Source organism: Loxodonta africana, chromosome 18 (genome assembly GCF_030014295.1).
Source record: "Loxodonta africana isolate mLoxAfr1 chromosome 18, mLoxAfr1.hap2, whole genome shotgun sequence".
NCBI classification, from domain to species: domain Eukaryota; kingdom Metazoa; phylum Chordata; class Mammalia; order Proboscidea; family Elephantidae; genus Loxodonta; species Loxodonta africana.
In genome coordinates, this window is record NC_087359.1 from 61,404,609 (window position 1) to 61,431,438 (window position 26,830).

The 26,830-nt window shown below is 40.2% G+C and overlaps 1 protein-coding gene across 2 annotated transcripts in view; it reads right to left on the reverse strand.

Moving 5' to 3' along the window:
- Window positions 1–2,276: 2,276 nt before the first annotated feature.
- Window positions 2,277–26,830, reverse strand: part of BLMH (bleomycin hydrolase) — a 46,709-nt gene continuing 22,155 nt past the window's right edge. For both annotated transcript variants that reach the window (XM_064271496.1, XM_064271495.1), the window contains exons 7-12: window positions 25,755–25,910; window positions 24,665–24,823; window positions 24,479–24,546; window positions 22,598–22,715; window positions 18,633–18,702; window positions 2,277–5,365 (exon numbers count right to left, since the gene is read on the reverse strand). In XM_064271496.1, the coding sequence (XP_064127566.1) occupies window positions 5,214–5,365; window positions 18,633–18,702; window positions 22,598–22,715; window positions 24,479–24,546; window positions 24,665–24,823; window positions 25,755–25,910 (723 nt within the window). In that variant the 3' untranslated portion in view covers window positions 2,277–5,213. The remainder of the gene's footprint in view (window positions 5,366–18,632; window positions 18,703–22,597; window positions 22,716–24,478; window positions 24,547–24,664; window positions 24,824–25,754; window positions 25,911–26,830) is intronic.

The following is a 26,830-nucleotide window of genomic DNA, read 5'->3' on the forward strand; positions in this document are numbered from 1 at the left end:
CTTTCCTTCCCTTCCCATCCCTGGTAACCACCAAGTAACTTTTTTTTTTCCTGTGTATAAACCTTTTCTTGTTTCTTTGTAATACTGGTCTCATACAATATTTGTCCTTTTGTGACTGACTTATTTAATATAATGTCCTCCAAATTTATCCATGTTGTGAGATGTTTCACAGATTTGTCATTATTGTTTATCATTGTGTAGTACTCCACTGTATCTATCAGTCTGTTAATCCATTCATCTTTTGATGGCCATTTAGATTATTTCCGTCTTTTTGCTATCATGAATAATGCTGCAATGAATTTGGGTATGCATATGTCTATTCGTGTCACGGCCCTTATTTCTTTAGGGTATATGCCTAGGAATGGGGTTGAGGGGTCATATGGTATTTCTATTTCTAGTTTTTTAAGGAAGTGCCATACCATTTTCCATAGTGGCTGTACCATCTTACGTTCTCTCCAGCAGTGCATAAGAGTTCCAAACTCCTCACAACCTCTCCAACATTTGTTATTTTGTTTTTTTTTAATTACTGCCAGTAATGTCACGGTGAGATGGTCTCTCGTTGTAGTTTTGATGTGCATCTCTCTACTGGCTAATGAGTAGCCCTGGTGGTACAGTGGTTAAGAGGTTGGCTGCTAACCAAAATGTCAGCAGTTCAAATCCATCAGCTACTCCTGGGAAACCCTATGGGGCAGTTCTACTCTGTCCTATAGGGTTGGTATGAGTCGGAACCAACTTAACAGCATGTAACGACGACAACAATGACTAATGATCAAGAGCATTTCCTGATCTGTTTGTTAGATGTCCGAATGTTCTCTTTGGTGAAGTGTCTGTTCATATCCCTTGCCCTTTTTGTTTTCTTTTAAACTTCTTCATTAAAAGAAAAATTTATTGTGCTTTAGGTGAAAGTTTACAACTCAATTTCTCATTCAAAAATTTATAAACATTGTTTTGTGACATTGGTTGCAATCCCCACAATGTGACAGCACACCCCCTCTTTCCATCCCTGGTTCCCTGTGTCCATTCATTCAGATTTCCTGTCCCTTCCCGCCTTCACACCTTGCTTTTGGGCAGGAGTTGCCCATTAGGTCTCATACATTTGATTGAACTAAGAGGCACATTCCCTCATGTGTGTTATTGTTTTATAGGCCTGTCTAATCTTTGTCTGAAAAGTGGACTTTGGAAGTGGTTTCAGTTCTGGGTTAGCAGAGTTTTTGGGGGCTATGGTCTCAGGGATTTCCTCGGTCTCTGTAAGACCAGTAAGTCTTGTCTTTTTTCATGAATGTGAATTTTGTTCTACATTTTTCTCCCGCTCTGACCAGGACCCTCTGTTGTGATTCCTGTCAGAGCAGTAGGTGGTGGTAGCCAGGCACCCTTTAGTTCCTCTAGGCTCAGGATGGTGGAGGCTCTGGTTCATGTGGTCCTTCAGTCCTTTGAGATAAGGTTTTCCTTGTGTCTTGGTTTTCTTCATTTGCCTTTGCTCCGGACAGGATGGGACCAATAGATGTATCTTAGATGGCCACTCACCAGCTTTTAGGACCCAAGATGCTACTCACCAAAGTGAGATGTAGAACATTATCTTTATGAACTATGATATGCCAATTGATCTAGATGTCCCGAGACTATGGTCCCCAGCCCCCAGCTCCAGTTACTCGGTCCCTCAAGGTGTTTGGATGTGTCTAGGAAATTTCTATGCCTTTGCTTTGGTAAAGTTGTGTTGACTTCCCCTATACTGTGTGGTCTTTCCCTTCATCAAAGTTGACACTTGTCTACTACCAAGTTAGTCATTTCCCCTCTTCCTCCCTCCCCACTCCTGTAACCATCAAAGAATGTTTTTCTGTGTGTAAACTCTGAGTTCTTATAACAGTGATCTCGTACAATATTTGTCCTTTTGTGATTGACTTATTTCATTCAGCACAATGCCCTCCAGATTCATCCATGTTGTGAGATGTTTCACGGACTCATCATTGTTCTTTATCGTTGCATAGTATTCCATTATGTGTATGTTACATAATTCGTTTATCCATTGATCTGCTGATGGGCATTTGTTTCCATCTTTTTGCTATCGTGAATAATGCTGCAATGAACATGGTTGTACATATGTCTATTTGTGTGACGGCTCTTATTTCTCTAGGGTATATACCTAGGAGTGGGGTTGCTGGATCGTATGGTATTTCTAGCTTTTTAAGGAAGCATCATATTGTTTTCCAAAGTGGTTGTACCATTTTACATTCCCACCAGTAGTGCATGAGAGTTCCAATCTCCCTGCAACCTCTCTAACATTTTTTTTTTTTTTAGCGCCAGTATTGTCAGGGTGAGATGGTATCTCATTGTAGTTTTCATTTGCATTTCTCTAATGCCTTTGCCCATTTTTAAATTGGATTGTCTTTTTGTTGTTGAGCTGTTTTCTATATATTTTAGATATGAGATAGCCAATTTTTTTCCACCAGTCTGTAGGTTCTCTTTTTATTCTTTTGGAAAAGTCTTTTGATAAGCTTAAGTGTTTAATTTTTAGGAGGTCCCATTTATCTAATTCATCTTCTGCTGTTTGTGCATTTTTAGTTATGTTTGGTATTCTATTTATACCATATATTAGGCCCCTAGTGTTGTCCCTGTTTTTTCTTCCATGATATTTATAGTTTTAGGTTTTATATTTAGGTCTTTGATTCGTTTTGGTGTGAGGTATGGGTCCTTTTTTTTTTTTTTACAAATGGGCATCCAGTTTTGCCAGCACCATTTCTTAAAGAGATTGTCTTTTCCCCATTTAATGGACTTGAGCTCCTTTTCACAGATCAGCTGTCCATAGGTGGATGGATTTACACCTGGGTTCTTAATTCTATTCCGTTGGTCTACATGTCTGTTGTGGTACCAGTACCAGGCTGTGTTGACTATTGTGGCTTTATAGTAGGCAAACTACTAACCTTATGGCTAGTAGTCAAACACTTAACCGTCTGTGCCATCCAGGGACTTGTAAATATTTTATACAGTCCCAATTTTTGGTTGCTTGATCTTTTTTGATCTATCAGTGATTGAGACATATGTTAACAATCTCCCACTATGCTGGACTACTTATTATTCAATATAGTTGTCAATTTCTGCTTTATGTATTTTAAGGCTATGTTACTAGGTACACACTAATTTAGAATCTTTTTATTTTTCTGGAGAATTAAACAAACATATCAGTATGTGTGACTGTTTCTAGTAATGTTTTTTTAAAAAAAAAAAAAACACCTCTTCCAGGGCTCTGTGTTGCACAACTCCAGGAAACCCATTCACATCACAGTTCGTGTGCACGGCATACTGTGGAAGAGCTGGCCATTCACAGCTACCACAGTCACGTTAATCAATACATTTATCTTCCTCCTCAATGACACAAATACCTTAGAATATATTAATTCCAATTACTTCCCTACTTATCTGCTATTTTCATGTATCTTAAACCCTGTAAGGCTATTCTGTATTCACTTTTTATTTAAATGACCCAAATATTTATCACTTCCTTTTCTCTAGCTCTTTCTTGTTTCTCCAGCCTTCTATATTGGATCACTTTCCTTCTGTTTGGCACAAAAAGCTCTCGACTGAAAACGTCTTTATTTCACTCTTGTTCTTGTAAGACAGTTTCATTAAGTATAGAATTTTAGGCTCGCAGTTAATTTCTCATAATACTTTGGAGACATATCTCACTGTCTTCTGGCTTACACAGCTGCTGATGAGAAGTTCGCTGTCAAACTAATTGTCTTTACTTTGGAGGTAATTCGTCCTCTTCCTGGATGCTTTTAAGATCTGTTCTGTAGTTTCACCAGGTGTCGAGAAATGGATGAATTTATCCTGCTTGAAACAGAATTACTAGAATATTGTAAACAATTTGGTTAAAGCCTGTGCCTTTACTTAATGTTATTTTGGAAAGTGCTGTGATAGACACTACCCCCTGCTAGGAGAGAGCAGACTGTTGGAGAGCCAGAATGGTAGGGCTCAGGCACTGATGGAAGCACTGACCATGGTGCTCTACTTATTTGCTTTCAGTAAAAGGGAGGCTCGGTCTCAATAAAATACATGCTCTCTGGGCCATGCTAAGTCTCACTTCCCATCTTGTAGGCACCCTGGATCTGAAGTTACAAGGGGTGGAAGAATGGTTAGTGGCAGGGGCACAAGCCCTCACAAAAATATGGTCCTTGGAAGTCCACTGCAGAGCCAGTGAGGTCAGTGCAGGCTGGAAAGGCTCCCATAACCTGCAAAGAAGCTGAAGCAGAGAAGCCCTGAGCCATCTTGCTGTTGTGAAAACACTGTGAAGAACACGAGTCAGCACGTAGTTGTTTTCTTTTATAGCTAAGAAATACTTCATATGCAGATCAAATAAGCCAGCTTATTCTCATTTAGCAAAGTGTTTTATTTAAAAGCTTCTCAGCACCATCTAGTTGTCAGAAAGAATGGATATCACCTTTTCCTGCCCGCCCAACCTCCTACTCCAAAGGCAGAAGTTAAACCATTTGGCTAGAGCTCCCCCTAATGTTTATCATTCAGATCATGATAAGGTTTTTGGTTGTTCTCTCACCCAACTTTAAACCTGACTCAAGCAGAGCTGTGCTCCCCCACAGTTCAGGACAATGGGAAGGAATCCTATCAGACTTGATCAACCTCTCATTCTTGGGCTTAAACAAACAAACAAACAAACAAGACAAACCCGTTACCATCGAGCTACTAGAGGCACACAAAATTGCCTTGGAAAAAATTCAGTTCAGTGACTGCCATGTAGGAAGGACAGTGATGCTGTCAGGCAGCATGTGCTTTTGAGAGCTTGAATCGTCGGATAACACCCCTCTTCCACTCCACTCCTGGAACAAGGAGCAGCAGGTTCGTTTTCTCTCCATACACCTCAATTGCTCATCTTTTCCTGTCTTATTAAAACACAGACACTTAACCAAACCTTTTTGACAGAGTTATGACAATTACATGTAATTAAAATGCTAAGAGATCCTGAGCTGTTGGAGATGAGAGTAGACGGTATGATCTTATCTTTCCTGTTTTTTTTTTTTTCTCTTTAAGAATATTTTGTTTCCGCATAAAGCACACTTCCTCAAAGAGGTTCCTGGAGGAGAATGGAAAACTGTGTCCTGTACGAACACACAGTCACCTGTGTAACTTTGGCTTCAGTCCCTGGATCTGTCCTTTGCAGCTACTTCAGGTCCCATGGGAGGAGGAAGGAAGTAGAGGCAGTATCATTCGGCCAAAGCCCCCATGGGGTCCCAGGCTGGCAGGACAATGGGTTCTTGCTCTAACACAGCTAGCACCTCTTCAGGGATATGCTTCCTGTCCACCACCACCTCGTAGACATACTCAGAGAACCATTCATCTGTCATGCACAGGTAACCTGGAGAAAAGAACACAAGCCTCATGAGTCCAGCGGGCAAGGGCCAAAGAGCAGAAACCCTACCCGCACTATAAAGAAGCATTCTACAAAACTAATATTTGTACATAATTTTCAGCTTTCCCCTCTGTAATTTTACTTAATCTAAGTTTTATTAGCAATTCTGTGAAGCAAAGAGAACAGACACGGCTACATTTTTACCAATTAGAAAACGGGGGGCCGAGAGTAAATAAGTGGCATGCCCTGGTATACGGGTGAGGTTCAGAGCTGGGCTTTGGACCCAAGGCTACTACCAGATCCTGTGCTGCTCTACTGGCCAGGCCACCCCGCTGAAGGTGAGTGGATGACCTGTATACTAGAAGGTAGGTGGAAAATGCTTCTTGTTTGTACAGCCACACCCAGGGGATCAATCTCCAGGGTTGAAAGGGCAAGCACACCAGACTCCATTCTTACCCTGCCTATCCTCTCAAGCATCACTGGCTGCTCTCCTCCCGTCCATAAACTCCTAAAACAACCAGCTAAGCTTCTAGATGCATGTGGATGGGGACATTTCATCATTCTCAGATACCCAGTTATGTACAGATGATACTGTAGGAAGTGAAATGATCACACAGTCCTTGTCTTCCTAGGAGGAAATTCATAATGATCCTCAGGCAGAACTCACAGAGCTAGCTGCTCGACCTGCCCATTTCAGGAAGGCCCTATGATTTGTGGACCTTTCCAGTGGGCAGGGCTGCAGGTGCACAACTGTACTAATCCAAACACCTCAGGTTGAGAGCTCTGCTGAGAGAAAAAGTGTGGTATCAGCAGGTACTCATCCTAGGAACCTACCTCTTTCCATCTGGAAGATTAACCTGTATCTCAGGTTCCACTAGGACAACACAAATTCTCCTTCAGAAAAGTACTTCCAATAACTGGAATAGTAGGAAAGTGTTTTACCAAAGCTACTGCTAATATCGAAAGCAAGATTAAGTGAGGGATTATGGTGTGTGTATTTAAAACAAGAGCAGGTTACTGGGCCAGGGAGAGTATACAGAGTACAAAAATGGGCACCCACCATTATCTGGCACCTGCTATACCGCAAGTACTTTACAGATTTTAATTGCATTTAATTCTTCTAAGAATTCCTGGATATAGGTATTATTATTCTTTAAGCCACCGGCCAGAAAGTTTCACAGCTGTTTGTCTCTGAAAGTGTTTGTGTGAATCTAGGTCTACACTATACAATCTCCTACTACACAGGACCAACAAAAAGAGAGGTGTAGCTATTTCTCCCAGGGAGTCCTCTAAAGCGGTGGTTCTGAAACCTTTTGGCCTTAGAACCCCCTTACGCTCCTAAGATTACGGAGGACCTCAAAAAGTTACATTCTTAAAAATTATAGAAAACAAAAAACCCACTGCCATCGAGTCAATTCCGGCTCATTGGGACCTCCATACGACAGAGTAGAACTGCCCCACAGCATTTCCAAGGCTGTAATCTTTACAGGAGCAGACTGCCACATCTTTCCACCATGGAGTGGCTGGTGGGTTCAAACTGCTGACCTTTTGGTTAGCAGCTGTGTGCTTTAACCACTGCGCCACCAGAGAGGACCCCAAAAAATTGTTTGTGTGGGTAATACCTATTAATATTTACTATATTAGAAATTAAAACAGAAACTCAGAAATATTTAGTAATATTGTACTATGAACATAAATAATAAATTTTTAGGAAAAAAATAACTGTGTTCCAAAATAAAAAAATTTAGTTAGAAAAATGGTGTTGTTGCACATTTAGTGTCTGGCCTCATAAAAGACAACTGAATATTTATGTCTGCTTCTGTGTTCAATCTGTTGCAATCTGTTGCTTTGGATAAAGTAGATAAAATCCAGTCTTACACAGACGTATTACTGGAAAAGGGAAGACCTTGCGGACACCTAGGAGGGTCCTGGGGCCTGCAGGGTCCTCAGACCACACTTTGAGAACTGCTGGTCTAAAGGTAAGACTATTTAAATGATTAAAAGATAACATGGTGGTAGTCTAATTCCGTAAGCTACAATGATGTGACAGAGGACATTATTTAACCGGAAAACACAATTGCGTTGGTGAGTCGTCCATGCCTGGTTCTGCTTTCCACCTCTGAGAGGAGTCAGACATCCCACCCTGATGTGGTACGGCACATTCACCCTCAAAATAAATGCCCTGGGCAAGTACGCAGTCCAAGGTGGACAGTGGAAGGTGTCCTGCCCCTGCTTGCCAGCCCCTGATCCCGTGCTCCTTTTCTCAATAGGGGATACAGGGAAGGGGAGCGGAGACAATTCGCCTGTGCCATCTCTGCTTTCTGTCTTTCTGTCCCTGGCTTTGCTTGGGCTGGTCTGTCAGAATGTGGTCCTTAACGTCACCTTACACTAGCGCCACTGAGCTTTGTCGGCTCAAGAGCCCACCAGTGCCATTTCTTGCTTAAGTACTTCTTGAGAAACTACGAGTATGCCTTCCAAAAAAGAAGCTGTTAGCAAACTGGAGGGCAGATGACTTAACCCTATACCATTTGAGATGTGAGTCACCCTTCCCCTTACCATAATGCAGGCTGAATCAATCTTTAGAGTAGCTCTGGGCAGTGAGGCAGGTGAAGGATAGAGGCGGATTTATATAATAAACTTCTGTGTCCTTATAATAACACTATCATCACACAATCAAATGAATCTTCAATGTATGCCCAGAGAAAATGGACAATAAGTACATCTACACTATCTTGTTCAAAAGCAAAAGATCAGATTAAGTCTTCACAAATTAAAACTCCTATCAATTGTAATCCAGCCTTTCAAAGTTTCTGCCAAGAGGCCCTGCTTTGATTAGTCTCTCTCTTCAGGATATGAGTTCTTTGGGGCCCGCGAAAACCTCACAGTCTAGGTGGCGGCCAAGTAATTGCACTCTGAGTAGATAATGAACTTGTGCCTGCGGGAACTGTTGACACTGTGTGTCTTGGAGTTTGAGAAGATTGGGATCAGTGTGTCTGAGAGTTGAGGGAGTGCTGTGTGAGGCACCAAAAAAGCACTCACTCAGGCAGGATTAAGGTGACCATTTTGATGTGAGGAAAGTTGCAGCTCTTGGCCATCAGAAACAGGTACTGCCCAAGGAAAAAGGAAAACAAAACTAAAAACTGTTCCAGGGATCCAAAGGCTATACTTAGGGAAATAAATAGATAAAGAAAGTCAGCTTTAGAAACTAAGGTGAAATGAAATTTGGTTAAACTTTAATGTCTTGTTTACACGTAAAAAGAAAGAAATGAAACAAGTGAACAGTCCCTTACACAAGCTGGCAGTGTTTCTGTATCTTGTAAGAGAAAGGGTAGTATTAAGAGTCTGTAAAGGGAAAAACAAGGTTTGAGGAAATAATTCTATACTGTTTAGGCTAAATTCACTCAGAAACAGAAGAACTTTGACTATTCCACCTCACTGACAAGCTACTTGTGGTTAATTATTCCTTCGCTACTTTAAAAAAGGTGTGACAAAATCAAGGTGTAACAAATCTGATGGATTCATCTGGCAGCATGGCCCTAAGGAAGGCAGGCTACCAAGGCCTCATTAGGTCACTGCCAACCTCTCACATGATGGCAATACCACAAGGTTGAGGAGAAGTTCCCAGAGGCAAAAACCTCACTGGCACTTTTCCCATATTTCAAACTTTCTAATCAATATTGAGAAACCACCTAACAGAGCATTAATAAAATTATGAAGACAATGTAGCAACATGGAAAAAGTTTTTAGGTAAAAAAGTATACAAAGATATTATATACCCTGTGTTAGAAATACAGGTGTACATGAAAAAAATGAAAAATGAACAAAAATGATAATTTTATGTCATGGGGCAGATCATTTTTTCCCCAAGTTTCTGAAAAGGTATACTGCTTTTTGACTCCTTAAAATTGTCCAAATAATTCATGCTCGTTATACAAAATTTTGAAAACATGGAAAAGAAAAAAGAAGAAAACAAATTCAAATTTAAAAATTGCCTATAATCCTACCACCTTGGGATAAGCCTTGCCAAGATTTTATATATATCCTTTGATAAAGCTTCTACATGTAGACTCTATACATTTAGTAAAAATGAGACACCACACATGCCCTTTTATTATAAAGTGTTTCATACATGCTGACACACATTTTTTCTGATTTTAAAACAGGGTTGTATCCTTTCACCATGCTTTTTCAATCTCTACGCTAAGCAGATAATCCGAGAAGCTGGACTATAAAAGAAGACCGTGGCTTCAGGATTGGAGAAAGACTTGTTAACAACCTTCGATAAGCAGATGACACAACCCTCCTTGCTGAAAGTGAAGAAGACTTGAAGCACTTACTGATGAAGATCAAAGAATATACCCTTCAGTATAGATTACACCTCAACATAAAGAAAACAAAAATCCTCACAACTGGACCAATAAGCAGTATCATGATAAATGGAGAAAATATTGAAGTTGTCAAGGATTTCATTTTACCTGGATCCACAATCAATGCCCATGGGAGCGGCAGTCAAGAAATCAAACAATGTATTGCACTGGGCAAATCTGCTGCAAAAGACCTCTTTAAAGTGTTAAAAAGCAAAGATGTCACTTTGAAGACTATGGTGCACCTGACCCCAAGCCATGGTATTTTCAATCGCCTCATATGCATGCGAAAGCTGGACAATGAATATGGAAGATCAAAGAAGAATTGACACCTTTGAATTATGGTGCTGGTGAAGAATACTGAATACACCGTGGACCGCCACAGAATAAACAAATCCATCTCGGAAAAGTACAGCCAGAATACTTCTTAGAAGCAAGGATGGTAAGATTTTGCCTCACTTTATACATGTTATCAGGAGGGACCAGTCCCTGGAGAAGGACATCAAGCTTGGGAAAGTAAAGGGTCAGCAATAAAGAGAATGACCCTCAAAGAGATGGACTGACACAGTGGCTGCAACAGTGGACTCAAACACAGCAACTATTGTGAGGCTGGCGCAGAACAGAGTAGGTAGTGACACAGAGAGAAACAAGATTACTCTCTACATGGTTTTCTTATTTTGATTTTGGAGCAACGTAGTTTTATTATCTATTAAAAGAATTATACTTTAGAAAATAAACCAAAACAAAAAATTCATGAAAAAACCACAGGGAGCTTACACTTCACAATGCAATTTCACATACGCTACCCTTGTTTTGATTTTAATCCTCGCAACAACCCTAGGAGGCAGATAGGGTTGGTGTAAGTCGTTCAAGTCACAGAGCGGGTAAGTGTAAATCCGGCACTGAAACCCAGGTCTCAATTTCACACTTAGAGTCTTTCCACAGGACTCAGCCTCCTCCCATAGGGCACGCGGGCAGAGACTGGGCAGGAGTTACGACTGAGGCGACAGATACAGCCTTTAGTCCAGCTTGGGTTCCTAAATGTTTGGAGTCAGGTCATCTACTTATATTCCACATCAACAATCAGGCACACAGTTTTTACAGGGTCCATTTACAATGTATTTCGTACCTTCAAAAGCAAGCAAAGACATGTTACATGTTCTAAGTGTATTCTGAAGGATGGGGAACAGGATGGAATGGACGTTAAAGAAAAAAAGAAAGGGAACCAAAACAACGACTTGTAAGACTGACATCTTAACAGCGATCTGACAGGTTCTTTTCCCGCCAAGAGTATAAACACAAAAATTTGGCCCTGTGGTGAGGACACACTGATGCTTGCAGACCTTTTGCTGATGAAAGAAGACCAGGGAAAATGCAGAATGGAAAATGAAGCAGGGAAAGAGGGTTGTTCTGGTTTGTGGGTTTTATTTTTTAAACGATCAAACCACAACAAAGTATATAATCAGCAGAAGTATACACTTCCTGAGGAAGTACCCTCTACTCAGGAGCCCAGAAACCTGTTCACCTCTGGGCTGAGGAGAGATGGCAACACACCAGCCAGATTCCCCTCTTATTAGACCAGTGGTTACTATCCAGGCAAGCCTGGACACACACGTGCTCCTGCCAAGATCTCTGACATTAGATCAGTAGAGGGAAGCACAGGTGCAGATGTCATCCAAAGGGCTGTCTTCCCACTGAAACTCAATGATTTCCCTGATCCCAAAACTACTCCCATGTGTTTCAGGCAAGGTCTGTGTTTTGATCATTCTTCAAACGCTCCATGGACAGCAGGCTCCGTTATTTCTTGGCCTCATTCCTCTGACCTGTCTGAAGCATGCCCCACATGTCAAAGGCTACCCGTCTCAGCTATGGCTTCCCTGGCTGGCCTTGCCACCATGCTCCCCCCACCTCCTGCCCCCCCCAAAAGCCATACCCCTAACATCCTTCCTAAAATGCCTTTCATCCTTGAAGAATCCCTAAGGAGCCCGCACAGTTCCAATCACTCACCATCTCCCTTGCAGTTTACCCCTTATATTATTCTGCAGTTATTCTTGGGTTTATGTCTTATGTATTTGTTCCTACAAACATCACACGGAGCAAGAATTACAGCCTCAATTGTCCCAGGTTCAATTCCTGCTACTCCTACCCACCCCACTTAACCCAGCATTTGAAAGAATTAAGAACAAAAATGTTGCCGATGTGATGCAGCCGTCAGGCTTGTATCACCTCCACTCCTGTTTCCAAAAACTGCCTCAAAGTCCACCCCCCAAAGCCTTTTTCCTTGACACATTTTCCGACTGCTCCATTGTATCATTATTTACTACATGTTCTCCCTGCCTTTGTCTCGTCCCTTGGCTTCTGTGGCTTGCTCTCTTGCCCTCCACCCATTTCATTAACCTCAGCGTCGATGTCTTTACTGTCGCCCCACTGAGGGGGGCCTTCTCTGGTTCCTCCTACTTCTGTTGTTTGCCCTCCTGGAGACATCATTTCTTCTCTTGCTTTTCTCGGTGTACTTACCCTATAACTTACAGTCTGAGGAGCACACCATGAATGCCACTTCCGTCCCATCACGGCCTTCTTCAAATCCCTCTCCTGTGTCCCAGGTGAGTCAGTATAAATTCCTCTAAGAGTCAGAGACATTCATTTCACCATGGCCTGTGCACGGTTCCCTGCATCCCATCAATAAATGTGGGGTGATGCAACTGTTAAAATGGCTTTTCCTCAGCCACAGGTCTATCGACTGCCAGTGATTTCTCTGACAACACTAGGCCCACATTAAAGGCCATTCATCCAATAAACTGGTGATTGAGCACAGTGGTCACGCTAGGGCCCTGAATTCTTACAGAGATCTCAAGCTGGAACCATGGGGGCAAGTCAGACAGCCCTTCTCTTCAAGTGGAAGGTTAGACAGCCAGCCTGTGCTCTTGTTCTCCTCCCTCATTAGTAATGTTAACAACAGTAACAACGACAGCTAATATTTTTTGAGCACTTAAGTCCCAGGCACTGTTATCACGACAACCCTGTAAGTACAATTATTATCTCCATTTTACAGATGACGAACTGAGGCTCAGAAAGGTTAAATACCATAATCAATGTTGCACGGCAGTTAAGTGGCACATAACCAAGATGTGTACTCATGCAGTATGGCTTCAGATTCTGTGCTTAACCTCTATCCTTCTCAAACCAATGATTCTTAGTCTTTTTTGTACCATAGACACCTTGGAGACAATATGGTAAAAATAACAGACTCTTTCCACAGGAGAAAGCAAATTTACACACAAAACTCTCTATTAAACGTGAAAGGATGTCTCCCTGAAGCTTATGCCTGGCTGCAGGTTAGGAGGAGCCTGTGTCCCATGCTTTGTCCCCTGGACAAGAGTCTCCCTTTCCTAGTCACACACTTTGATAAGGAGTCACTGGTCTGCCTGAGAGCACGTGCTCCCTCTGTCCCCCTCACATGCACTATTTTTTAGCCCAAGTCAAGCAGACTCCTTTTTTTCTAAGCCTAGAGAGAGATGTAAACCCTCTGAGGTGACATAACAAATTTGCATCTTGTCTCCTTTCCAGAAAATCAAAAGCCTCTGGTAATTTTCTCTTGTTTCAACAAGTTCAGCTCAATAATGTCTTTCCTATTATTTGACTAGAAATTCAGAATTGAATCTCAAGCAGATCTGCAAATATTTGATAGTCTTTTATAAGTGATTATCATTTTTAGGGAAGCTGCTCTGTCAAAATGAGAGATCTGAAGTCCATCCAATTCTATCTCTGACACTGTGTGATACCAAATAATTCAAAACCTCTCAATGATTTTCGGTTTCATCACACAAAGAAACATAGGTATACTGTAATCACCCACATTCACATCCTGAGTTATTCTACCTTGATGTCACAAGGACAAATAAATATAAATGTATTAATAAGCTCTGAATACTTAGGAAGCAAGGTACTATGTAACTGCCTGTCCTAAGTACCTTTGGCAGAAATATGGAATATCTATTTAACTCTTTTAGATTTATGTAACAGTAAACAGTCTGAAAAATGCTTTCATTTCATGGCTACATACAGAAAACCACAGGGTGTCAGAAGGAAACAGAGTGATTATCCCCCGGGTTGCTGACAGAGAAATGTGAAACCATAAGGGTTAAATTACTCTCCAGGATCTATAATCAAGAAAGTATTGCCTCTCTTTCCACAATTCACCTGGTTCTACAAGATAACATTGTGTGACGGACATGGTGAGTTCTGAGATTAGCTTTGGACATACTGTCTCTAAAACCACACGTGGGAGTTTGGCTGATGAGGAAATTAAAGGCCACAATGTTGGTTTTCAGGATGTGGCAAAAGTCCAGATGTAATCTGAACAGGCCCTGTAAGTTTCTTTCCAGATTACTCTCTAATATGCCAAAGTCTCTTTAACGGAAATCATCATGAGGCTCCTTTTTATGAGAAAGTCTGGAACCTTCACTAAAAATCAGGAACAGAGACGTTCATTGTAAGAAAAGATGAAAAATAAGGGTTAAAAACAATTGTAAATTTTCATGTATCTGAAAGGCACAAAAGCAATTTGAAGAATGAAAAACTAATCTTGGTTTAAGCTGAAAACTAGGAGACACGGAATTTTTAAAAAGATATAGAAATTTCCTTCAGTGAACACTGCACAATTAGAAAATAGTATTCCCCCTACCCCCGCCTAAAAGTTGGGTTACAGAGCATATTGAGACACCAGACTAAACAAGCACTAAGAAGTCTGCTACGGTTAAGTCCAAGTTCAGAGCTCTGTTGTATCAGGCTTGAGAACTAGAATAAAATTTCATGACAAACCACAAAGAAGTTCTGTAGTAAGACTGGTTCATTACAGAAACCATCCCAGAACTTAATTTACTATTAAAAACACCTTATTACATGCATGGCAAAGTGCTGGTAACTGTTGAAGTTCGGTGACAGATACATGAGGGTTCTTTAATACTACTCCGTTTACTTTACATATGTTTGAAATTGTCTGTGATAAAAAGTTAAAAAGAAAAAAACCTTGTTATAAAGCAGCAGGGACAAAATGATTCAGGGAAATTTGGTTGTGTAGTTTTTTACTTGCTTGACCTCACAATGTGCTAATTTTGGACACATACTCACACAAGATTTCCCATCTTCCTCTCCTTATTCATGTTCCCAGCCATAAATGGTACTCTAAGGGCCCTTTCTCCTGACATCAGACATATACATGTCTCCAGATCCTTCATACAGTTTTATGTCCTCTCAACCACTAGTTTTTGGTTACTAATGATCATGAATTGACTTGTGTCCATGAATAGACTAGATGCTACTGGAACAGAGAAGTTGCGAGGAAGCACAGTTTAGTGGTTAGAAGATGTTCTAGTGTTAAGCTGTGTGGTTATAGTTCTGGCTCTAACATTTATTAACACGGTGACCTACAGGCCACTCTGGCTTAAAGGTGATGCTGCTTTTCAAACTTCTGACTAAGAATGAGGTGTGTTCCCTTACCCTATCATAAAATTCGTTTCTGATATGATTCACAAATGAGATACAAAATGCACAGTCAAGTATTTCAAGAAGCTGGTGAGATAAGAAGTCAGGATGGTACACATGTTAGATATGCATCTGATTTTCAGTCCAGCTGACTATGAATACCAGAATTCACCAACACGAAGTAACCCAATGGGTACAGTAAGGCAAAAACTAATTTCTCCTTTTATGTCTCCCCTGGTCAGGAGAAACATTTGTCCATTTTGTGAAACGTCAGGATATTTGATTTACTTAACAGTCTCTGGCAGGAAGGGCCATGAACGTGACCAATGGGAGAGACCAAAGCCAGGAGTGGGCAATGCGCAACGCAGCCTGCCCAGGTGTCTCTGCTCTGTTTACCTCCATCTTGTATCATTACTGATGCTTTTTCAGAAGCCCTCACCTCCAAAGCGAATGGTAACAGACTGTTAACAGTGTTACCTACAGAAACAAAATCCCAGCTTACAGCTGTCCTGCCTCCAAGAGACCACAGAGGTCCTGCCTCAGGCATGCCCACCGGGATGGCGGACAGGAGGGCCCTGCTGGGGTAAACACACACCGCCATCATCATGACACACTATACGCTCTCCTAAGGTCAGGCCAAGTCTGCCAATTAAATTAGATCATGTTTTCTTTCCTTCCTTCCTATTAAGTCAGAAAGAACATTACCAAGAAATACACCAGAATAATTTACTTTGGCTTTCAATGAAATACTCCCTACCCCCACTTCAGTTCAATTTCTTATCTTTTGGCTCTCCACTGAAATACTTTGCTTTGGATAATCTCTGGCATTTCGGTTATTTAACAACAACAAAACAGTTAGTTTAATCTTAACTAGATAGCTGCAGATTACACGAGAAGAATTACAAGCAGATCACAGGGATCAAGACCCCAGTTCTCTTAAGACAATAATGAAATGAGTAAGGTAACAGAAGCAAAATGCTTATTTTGTAGGAAAAAAGGTATAGCTGAAAGGGAGGGGGAAAAAAAAAAAGCAAAGCAGCCCAGAATCCTCTTTAAGAGTACGTATGTAGGTTCAGAGTAAGACATGAACACAGACCAAATAAAACAGAGCATTTTCCTTTACAAACGTTTGCCCTCCCTTAAGTGGATATCACCATTATCTACAAACTTAGTGACTATTAAGATGGAACAAAGAGTTACCAACGAATCCAGGCTCGTCTACACAAACCATAATTTTGGTCTTTTTCCTGGACACTAACCTATGTGACAAGAAGCTCAATTACAGGGACCAAATTAGACCAGAAATGAAATAGACGCTATAGAGCTCCACCTGAAGCAATGGAAAAGGTTTAACCTAGTACCTTACATTTTAAAATATGTTACAAATCCTCCCAACTTTAAGACAACCTATTCCCTTGCATTCCATTTCTTAACTACCACCTATTTACAGATATAACTCAATTGTGAGTTAAGAGTTTCTTAAAATCTTTCTGCTCACTTTGTGGAGATCTGAACCCCTATCTGACCCTAATGTGTATTTGTCTTAAAATGAAATTCATCTTTGAAAAAATTACCAATTAAAGATGATGTTGTACTTTAATTCCTAATAGTTAATTTAACCAGCATTCCTGTAATCACGAAACAATTACAGAAATCACCGCGGGGAGACATGCAACTATCTGATGAACAGAAACACACTACAAGCACTTGTATTTGTTTACATGCAAAAATTCAGTCAGCCAAAACCCATCAGTGGTCAATTTTATGGGGAGATGAAACAAATGGGAATGAAGGATTAAATGGTCTTCAGATTTTGACTGTCATATACTGGCTTGTGCTGCTCAATCAGCATACTCAAGCCCTGTCAAGGTCAAAACTCAGGTAAATAGGTTCTTCTAGGACGGTTTTCAAGTATCAGCGACTAAAGTCCCATCTGTTCACTTCCAAGCCTCCACACCTCTTTCCCCACCTTCCACCCTTGGAATCCCTAGGCTTCTGAAGAACGCAGCCGGAAAGCCACTATTCCAAACACAGAGGGAGGCAGTGGGCACAGAGATTTATTGGTGAGAGCTCCAGTTTCTTTTTATTTTCTTTCTGTTTACTTCTCTCTTTTTAAGAAAATGGCTGACTGATTCCTGCTTGGATGAGATGTATGCTGAAGCTTGGTTCCAAGAGCCTAAGTATCTCATTTTTCTGGCTTTCCTACCTACTTCCTCCCAGCCTTCTAATTGGTCTAGGAAGCAGTGGGTAATGTGTTTTTCCCAGCCAGAATCCACTGGTTAGAAGGAATATAGGCTTTGGGAAAGAGTGGGGTGATTAAACGCCCCCAAAATGCCACCACCACACAGCACATATCCATACACATGCTTGCGTGCATACATACTCCATGGTGGTTGCCATTTTTAGTTTGAAATCCTAAAAATTAAATTAAAAGGGTTTCCCCTATTATTCAAAGCAATCTTTAGAAGTCTGGTCTCAAAAATTTGGAAGAATATACTCTAAAATGTGAATTGGTGGTGATCTCTGGGTGGCTAGATTATGAGATATTTTTATTTTCTTCTTTTTTGTTTAGGAGCCCTGGTGGTAAAGTAGTTAAGTGCTTGGCTGCTAACCAAAAGGTCAGCAGTTTGAACCCACCAGCCACTCCACAGGGAAAGATGTGGCAGTCGGTTTTCTGTAAAGATTTAAAGCCTTGGAAACCGTATAGGGCAGTTCCACTCTGTCCTACAGAGCTGCTATGAGTCTGAATCGACTCAATGGCAATGGGTTTTTGGTTTCTTTTTGTTTACCTATATATATTTTTTATTTTTCTATGACTCATTTCTTGCCTGTTTCATAGTTTTTTTGCCTAATTACTATAATTTATGACTTCTGCCAGAGTTTTGATTCATCAGCATAAAACGGTTCTAAATGGTACCCAAGGCGTTCTTTTCCTCTTTAGACTTCCCAGCTCCTAGTGAGTCTTTAATAAATATCTAAAAGTTTTTTTTTTCTTTTTTGCCAAACCCATTCTACCACTTAGGCTTCTGATTTCTCTAGAGAGTTCGTGCAGCAGATGAAAATATACCAAACACTACATAGCAAATGTCCCAGGAAAGGGCACCCCACCTTCTCATCAGCCAAGGCAGCTCTGGTACAAAGAGAACTGGCAGATCAGCACGGACTGGAATGAATCTAAGAGACCAGATTCAGGCCAGCACATGTTGGTTTCAGAGTCAACTTGGGAGTTCAGGCATGCCATCTTGGTCATAGGGATTCTCAGAGCAAACCAGATGTTTGGATTTTTCTCTACAATAGTCTAGCCAATGGGACCAGTTACTCAAAAATCCTCCACACTAGAGGAGCCTTCCAGCCATATCTCTTGGGAGGCACAGAGTAGAACAGACCCCAGTCATCCTGAGTTAGTATTACCTAATTAAGCTCACCTTTGTGGCCATGGTCTTCACCCCATGAATTCTCCACTCTCCATTTCATGAATGCTCCATCCTGATCATCCTGCAAAAGAATGGGCAATACTGTATAGTCTGAAACTAGGCTCTCCCTGATGAGGTGTCATGTAATTTCAGCTCTTCTGAAGCCACTCAGAGGAAAGAGCCTGCTCTTTACAGCCACGATATATGTGACTAGGGACATATATTTCCCACCATCACCAAAGGGATACTCCAATAGAAGTGGAGTTGGAATGTCTTGGGGTAAAAATGCAATATAGTTAACAAAACAATAAATACTACCTTTTTGTTTACATTCCATTCTGTTCTACAGAGAAAATAAGGATGTTTAAAAACCATGAATACCATTTGAAAACAGGAACTCTTGCTTTTAATTAATCAGCATTCTTTGCAAAGGCACCCACTGTATTTATTTTAGGAATGATTCTAAGACCTGGTCAGAGTTTGTTGTTTTTTTAAAACCACATTCTTATCATGCTGTCTGATTTTCTAATTAGGGAAACTAATGGTATTCTCCAAATGTGTTCTTTTACTGATTTAGTTACAAAAAAGATGGAATTTAATACAACAGAGAATGAACAGCAAAGCAAAACCAAAAAGATCATTTTCATAAAACAAAACCCAGGCAGTTCTACTGTTCTTTTGCTTCATCCTCATTAATAAAATAAGCTCGATTTTCATCTTCTTAAAGAACAGTGATCTCATTATGACAGCCTTCATTTGCAGCCTTTATTGATACAGAGAGGGATAAGACGAAGGCTCCACTTGGGAGAAGACTTCTCTTTCATGTTTACCCAAGGCATTTGCTGATGTCCAAACAACTAAATCCTCAAAGCATGAGAAGAGAGTGGGCCCCTGTATTATCTCCTAATGATTTCATCCATCAACTCCCACTTGCATATATAACTGCATGACAAGTTTCATCTATGTAGGATTTGGTTCCCTTTGGCTTTGCTGACTTGAATACTCTCGTAAGTTTTCTTGGACCTCAGTAATGTTTCAGTCTCAGTGATAGGCAACAATCTGTCACCAACAAGTCTGAAACACCCTTACCTGTACTACTCCTTAATTTTAGGCCCAGGAACCTTCAAAACCATGTCACTGAACTATACATCCTGAGGCTAGCATATGAAATGCCTGTTGAGGCTTCCTATTCCCCTCCTGTAGTCCATCTTTACTCTCCTTTTAAATAGCACTTGTAGAACCTATAGCATCTACAGTCATTTACTTGTTAGAAGTCTAAAAGTTTTCCTATTCTTTTCTTTGTCAAGTAATTCCTACAAGACCTAGATAAAATTGTTCTCTGTGTCATCTACAAATTTAGGATAATACTTGGATCTCCCTCAGAGGGATTCTAAGAAATCAGCAACAGGAAAGAATATTCTAGAAATACAACTGCTAGTATGCATTCATCTTTGCATTATTATTCAAGTGCAGTTCAAACTAATTTCAGTGGTCAAAAACTTGAAGTGGAAAGAGAGAAAAATCTCAATACAAAATTCCAGTTATGATTGTATAAATTCTGCTTTATACTATTAGCATGTAAGTATAGCTCCATTTCCCTGAGGAAAAATGGCATGTTCATAAACCATGCCAGTCAAAGAAGAGGCGTTTCAGAGAAAATGACATGGAGTATGCATGATTTATATTCCCAAAAAACAGGAATACTCTACAACAGAGATGGAAATGATAAAAAGCAAAACTTGCCTTTCAAATTAAAACAGGTATTTTTTGTTTCTTAATAGACCTCTAAATAGCTAAAAAGCTTCACTTTAAGAAACTTTAGTTTAGTTACAAATTCACTGAATTTTACTATACAGCAGGCCCAAACATATAAACATAAACAACTTACTCTGTTTTTTACTCACGAAAAGTTACTGCTAATGTTTTGGTTCATGTCAAAAGGCAGCCTTATTTAAAATAATTTCTCATCACTTAATCTTATGTTTTGTTTATAATGCAAATGCAAGAATTTTGTTAAATCTAGGTGATAAAACTTCTAAATCACGTTTTGCTATCCTCAAATGGCTTTCTCTGATCCACTTGAGTAATACCAACCGTACTTCACACCTTTACTCTTCTGAGTAACTCTGAACAATCACTATCTGCCACCTGGTGCTGGAGTCATGCTAACTCTAGGATGAAAATGTCAAGGAATGGAAAGCCAAGGGAAAGAGTTCACTCGCTTACACGACCTCAACCTTTGTATTTGAGAACTACGTGAGAATCATGAATACCTGCATGGGACTGCCTTATTAGTTCAGGGTACTTTTTAACACTACACCATGGTTAATCTCAAACTGCAAATACTTCTTAACTACAACTTAAAGCCCTAGCCCTATCATCAGTATGCATGTAACAAAGTCTTCCTTAAGATTTGGTATTGAATGGGGAGAAAGCATGAGGCTCTTGGATACTATGGGATCAAAGGGACACCTGCAAGTGAGAAAGTTAGAAGAAACACGAGAAAGAGGTACAGAAAGAAGTATTAAAAAGAAAAAACCCACCCTATTCACAATTTTGCCAAGGAGTACAAAAACTAATCAGGACTTCTAGGTACACTATCTAGAAAAATTTGGCCTAATTAATATGCTATTTCTAAATGTTTTAACGATCACAAATCTAGTAGATAGGATAGCAAAAACAATTCTCTATCAAACTATTTTCTAATAATTTATACAAGGCATACGTGATTTTTCTTTCTAGTCATTACAGACTAGAAAGAGAACATTTTTGCTTACGGTGATAAAGAACGAAAGTAGTTCATGCCTCCTTTGCCATGAGACCAGAACTGGATGGTGCCCAGCTAACATTACTGAACATTTTGATCAAAGATTATATAGAAGAATCCTAATCAAAAGGGGGAAAATGCAGAACAGAATTTCAAATTCTCATAGATGCCAGACTTTCTGGAGCCATGACGGCTGGATGAACCCCTGAAAACTATTGCCCTGAGATAGTCTTAAGCCTTAAACCAAAAATATCCCCTGAAGTCTTCTTGAAACCAAACAATAGTTTAGCTTAACTAGTAAAAAATGTCTGCCTTGAGCATTATGCTCTTTTAAGAACGACCTATATGTAATCAAAATGACAACAGCACTTGAAAGATTATATAGGAACCTTAGGGGGCAGTGATTTTATGTTAACAAGGGAAGAACAACTCTGAAAAGGAGGCCAAGAATGGTTGTACAACTTGAAGAATGTAATCAATGTCGCTAAATGGTACATGTAGAAACTGTTGAACTGGTATATGTTTTGCCATGTATATTCTCAACAACAAAATAAATGAAATTAAAAACGAAAGTAGTTCAAAGTCTTCTCTTCCCTATGATCCCTGAGCACATTTGTAAAATATCCATCCTACAGTCTAGAAGTGGGAGGCTTACTGAGAAAGACAAAATTCCAGTTGCTGTTTCTAACACTGTGTCCCAGAATTAGTGACATTACTATTCAGAGTATTTTATAGGAAATTCAAAGTATATAAATCCAGAAATGAACATGAAGTCCATAAATTACTGTTGCTCACATTCTACTGCAGAAGAGTCTGAATGACAAATGAAAGGAAGTCTGAATACAGGTCATCAGGACATGAACACTGTTGACACTTTTCCGGGCACATTTCAACTCCCTAAAAAATAGAGGTTAACTTTTCCCAAGTTCCCTTGCAGACCTCTCTTCACACCAAGATCTTCAAAAGTTAGAGAAAAGCAGTCACTTCCTTACTCCCTGCTGACCCAAATTCTGCTTCTCACCCAAAGTTCCTACTTTTATTACCTCTGAGCACACAGCCAACCCCCAAGCAACACAGGTACAACGTCTTGCTTGGAAGCTGACTTTTAACAGAAATCACAAACACCATGAATGAAGCTCTGCTGGACAGTGTGCAGAAGAACATGGTTTCATCTGTGCTAACACTGCAGCGGGCATGCTGAGGGTCATACCTTTTCTGAGACAGCAGTGAAGGTCATGGCATGGGTCATCAGTGACTCACCAAAAGTCAACCTTTCAGCTTTGCTCATGTTCTTCAAGGAGACACCAAACACTAATTCATGGTCATAGCTGTAAAAAGAACGATGGTACAAAATAAAGGGAGTATAATCATGGCAGAAAACTGGCTTCTGTTATAAAATGAACACCGAAGAAACTGAAGGGGCTCAACAGCTCCAAATAAATAAATATGGACTCCAACTCTAACTCTTCAGAGATAATATGGCACATGTAACCGACAGGGCTAAACTGTTCCCCCTTCTCCCATCACTACCCCCCAGCCTGTGAGTTTCTGATAAGACATTTCTGTGTAACAACACAAAATTGTCTTACTGCTTCTCTGCTTAACCCCTCCTCCCCATTCAGACATGAGCAACAAGCCACAAAACTGGCCTCAGATAAACTTCATGTGTCATATCCTCCAGCTATGATATTGTACCCCCACTGCACCCCCATAAATGTTAATTAGGTCCTGAAATTGCCTGCCTATTCCCAGAAACTTTATGAACTATATATAAGTTCCCTACCTTGAACCCTATAACTACCCTAAAATCCCCAACCTTGGGGAGCTTGATTTGAGACTTAGTCTCCAAGCTCCGTGCTTGGCCGGCTTGCAATAAAGTCCACTTTCTCTTTCTCAAAGGCCTGGTGTCTCTCAATTGACTCGAGGGGTCGCATCCAGCAGGACTCATTCCCATTGGGTTACACACATGCAAAATTTAGTCTCTCAATAGGATTCCATTCTCTATACGTCACAAGAGTACTCCAGAAAATATAAAACAATTAAATATAAATTCCCCACATCAAAAAGCTGAGGAGTTTGCACTGCCATTTTGGCCAGAAAACCTTAAAAAAGAGAACTATAACAAATAATGAAAACGGCTTTTGAAGTAGCTTCTTTAAAAAGTGGTCCCTTCAGAGCTGGTAGAACCACCCAGTTTCTGAATTCATTTAGACCACTGCTAACAGTGAAATTTAAGGCAAATAATGCCTAAAATATTGGAGAACACTTTCAAAGTTAAAAAAAACAAAAAACACTCATTATTTCTCTCTTTTAGTAGATTTCTTCTCCTGTTATTAACCTTTGAGATATTTACTCAACTTCCTACAAGTAGGAGCCCTGGTGGCATTGTGGTTAAGAGCTCAGGCTGCTGACCAAAAGGTCGGCAGTTTGAATCCACCAGCTGCTCCTTGGAAACCCTATGGGGCAGTTCTACTCTGACTGATAGGGTTACTATGAGTCGGAACTGACTTAATGACAACAGGTTTGTTTGGTTTTCTATAACTAACAAAAAAAAGTATAAGTAACCCTAAAACGGTAATATTTTAACAGTCAAAGAATCTTACATGATTTAGATCGTGAATATACTTTCAGTGCCATAAAAGATCAGGAGAACTGCTTCAAAGTGAGCACACAAATCAGCCTCAGTTGTCATAAAGACTCAAAATATATGAGGCACCAAAGTAAGGTAAGCACTTTAAGGAGGAACAAATAGCAAACAAGAGCTCTGGAAACCTTTCATTATACTCCCAAACGCACTGAGCAGATTTACACAGTAATCAATTATTTGTGCGTGTGTCTTTTTCATATAGGATGGCTTTTTAGGGACATACGAAGATTCTAACTCAGATAGGAAGCATGATCTTCCCTGGCTAGAGCATTTAGGTAGGTGGAGTTTCTGCTGTGAACCCTCAAACTCTACAGGATGGAAAGAAAGAGACCCTTAGGCCAACCTTAAATCTTTGGATGAATCTCGGTAGTCATTTCCTACCAACCGTGCACTCCAACAGCAACAACCCACAAATGACTTCTATTGTAAATTTCTCGTACTCACATGTTCATGTCACTGAGGCCTAGCTTGCCATTGAAGTGTTTGCCAACATCACAGCCAAACCACACAGCCTAGAAATAAAGGAGAGAGAAAGAAAGAAAATCAACATAAACTCTATCTTCTTATACGCCAAAGAAGTATAAGAGGAGGTTTTAATCCCAATGAGAAAGACACAAAAACAATACCAACCTCTCCATCTTTGATGGAGGCAGCAACCATTTTTTTCAAGAAGTCAACAGGCTGGTTGTTGTATAGTGTTTTTCTCCCTCCAACCATATTGCCTAAGTAGTCTACTGTGTAAAGTTTGTTGTACTTGTGCTGGGGCCGAGGGTCATTCACTAAACAAATCTATTGGGATCAAGAATATGCTGATTAGAACATAAAACTAGGAATGCCAAGCAAGACAAGTGCCTCTACTTTAGGTTCACACGATTACATCAAGCTCATCACCTCTACCTTAAGAATAAAGCACTACAACCACACCGTTACAAAACAAAGAAACCAAAGGCAGTACAATACATGTGAGAGAGGCCCCTGAACGTTCCAATTAGCACAAGGACAAATGGACTTACTCTTCTTAAGTGGGACATGTGTGGGAGCTGCATCTACCTGTTTCTCTTACTGGCAAGAATTGCTCCAAAAACTAATTCTCAAAAACTGCATACACTGCGTAAGGCTAGATGGAGATCTCATCACTATACAACGCCTGCGCTCAAGTTGTAAGACTGGCTCAACGCCTGGCAATACTTCAACAGAACTGGGGCTTCAATCATAAAACAAAATCAATTGCACAGAAGAGAGTCAAGAAGCCAATAAAGGAAGGAGGCTCTGATCATCTTGCCAGGCAGTGGGGAAAGCCTGAAGGAAGCAGAAAAAACTAAAATAGGACATTGCTTCCTTCTCTGGGGGGAGTCCCCAAAGGGGTTACAGTACAGGTTCGGAGTGCTCTGAACACATGATTATAATCACTCAATACGCTTTCATTGTCTTTGTACCTGAGAATGATTCTAGGCCCAAAGTAGGGGAGCACTTGGGAAGTGAACTGACTGCTGGCCTAGAGTTAGAAAAGTCTCTGAACTGGAGCACTGGGAAAGGTGGTAGATCTTGATACAACCAACTTTACTAGGTACATAAGATACCTCAAGAGAAAGAGGAAAAAAGTTTGCTTAGTGTCTAGTCTGATGGTCAAGCAAGTTAACCCAGGAGCCTTCTGGCCCTCCCTATAGCCAACAGGCATTTGAAAGTAAACAGTAAACAGCTGTCAGTGCCAGTCTCCAACCTTATCCTCCATATTGAAGAGTGGCTTGACATGTTCCCTATAAAACTCCAACGGTGTTATGGGGCCAATCTTCTGATAATTTTTATCTTTATCTCGATACTCCCAGGTGAATGTCTCTGGTGGATTACCTAAACAGATGCACACCACTCGGACTATCTGGAAAAGAGAAGGAGGACAGATGAGCAATGGTGAGGGGGAAGTGTTATTCTTTACCTTATTTTTTCCAAGCTTGGGAAACAAGAAATTAGATGCTGAACCCAAGCCAGAAATTTCATTGGAAATCAAATCTTGCTCCAAAAATTAGAAGGCTATGTCCAGGATTTGGTATCAGTCAATTTGTGATCCTCAAATAAACACTCTGAACAATGTGACTCTGAAATGTTAATATTTACTACTTAGTATTTACCCTGTAAATTAAAATTCCTTAGCCAAGAAACCACCCACCATTGATACCTAACAAGATCTGGGTTGCTGCTCTGTTGATTATTTTCCAAGTGACAAATAATGACATAAATAGATTTCCTTCCCTTTATGCATCTAGGTTTTCCTTTGATTGTGAAAGGGGTCTCTACTCATAGAAAAGTTATTTACTTTTCAGTTGGAACTTGGATAACAATGGCTGTGAAAAGTTATTAGAAGAGGGATAACTTTTAGTAGTAAGGTACTGTATTATTAGAAGAGGGATAGCCTTTAGTAGTAAGGTACTATATTATTAGAAGAGGGATAGCTTTTAGTAGTAACATACTGTATTATTAGAAGAGGGATAGCTTTCAGTAGTAAAGTACTATATTATTAGAAGAGGGATAGCTTTTAGTAGTAAGGTACTGTATTATTAGAAGAGGGATAGCTTTTAGTAGTAAAGTACTACATTATTAGAAGAGGGATAGCTTTTAGTAGTAAGGTACTGTCTTTTTTTGGGTTGTGAGACCATAACATATTTTCTAATGATGTTACACCTCCAAATTAGCTTCAAATAATCCAAGTGTATATTTTTATTATTCTCCTTTTATAGAAAGACAAAAATAGAAGTATAAAGACACACGCCTTGTACAATGTCACAGCGTAGACAGCACTGT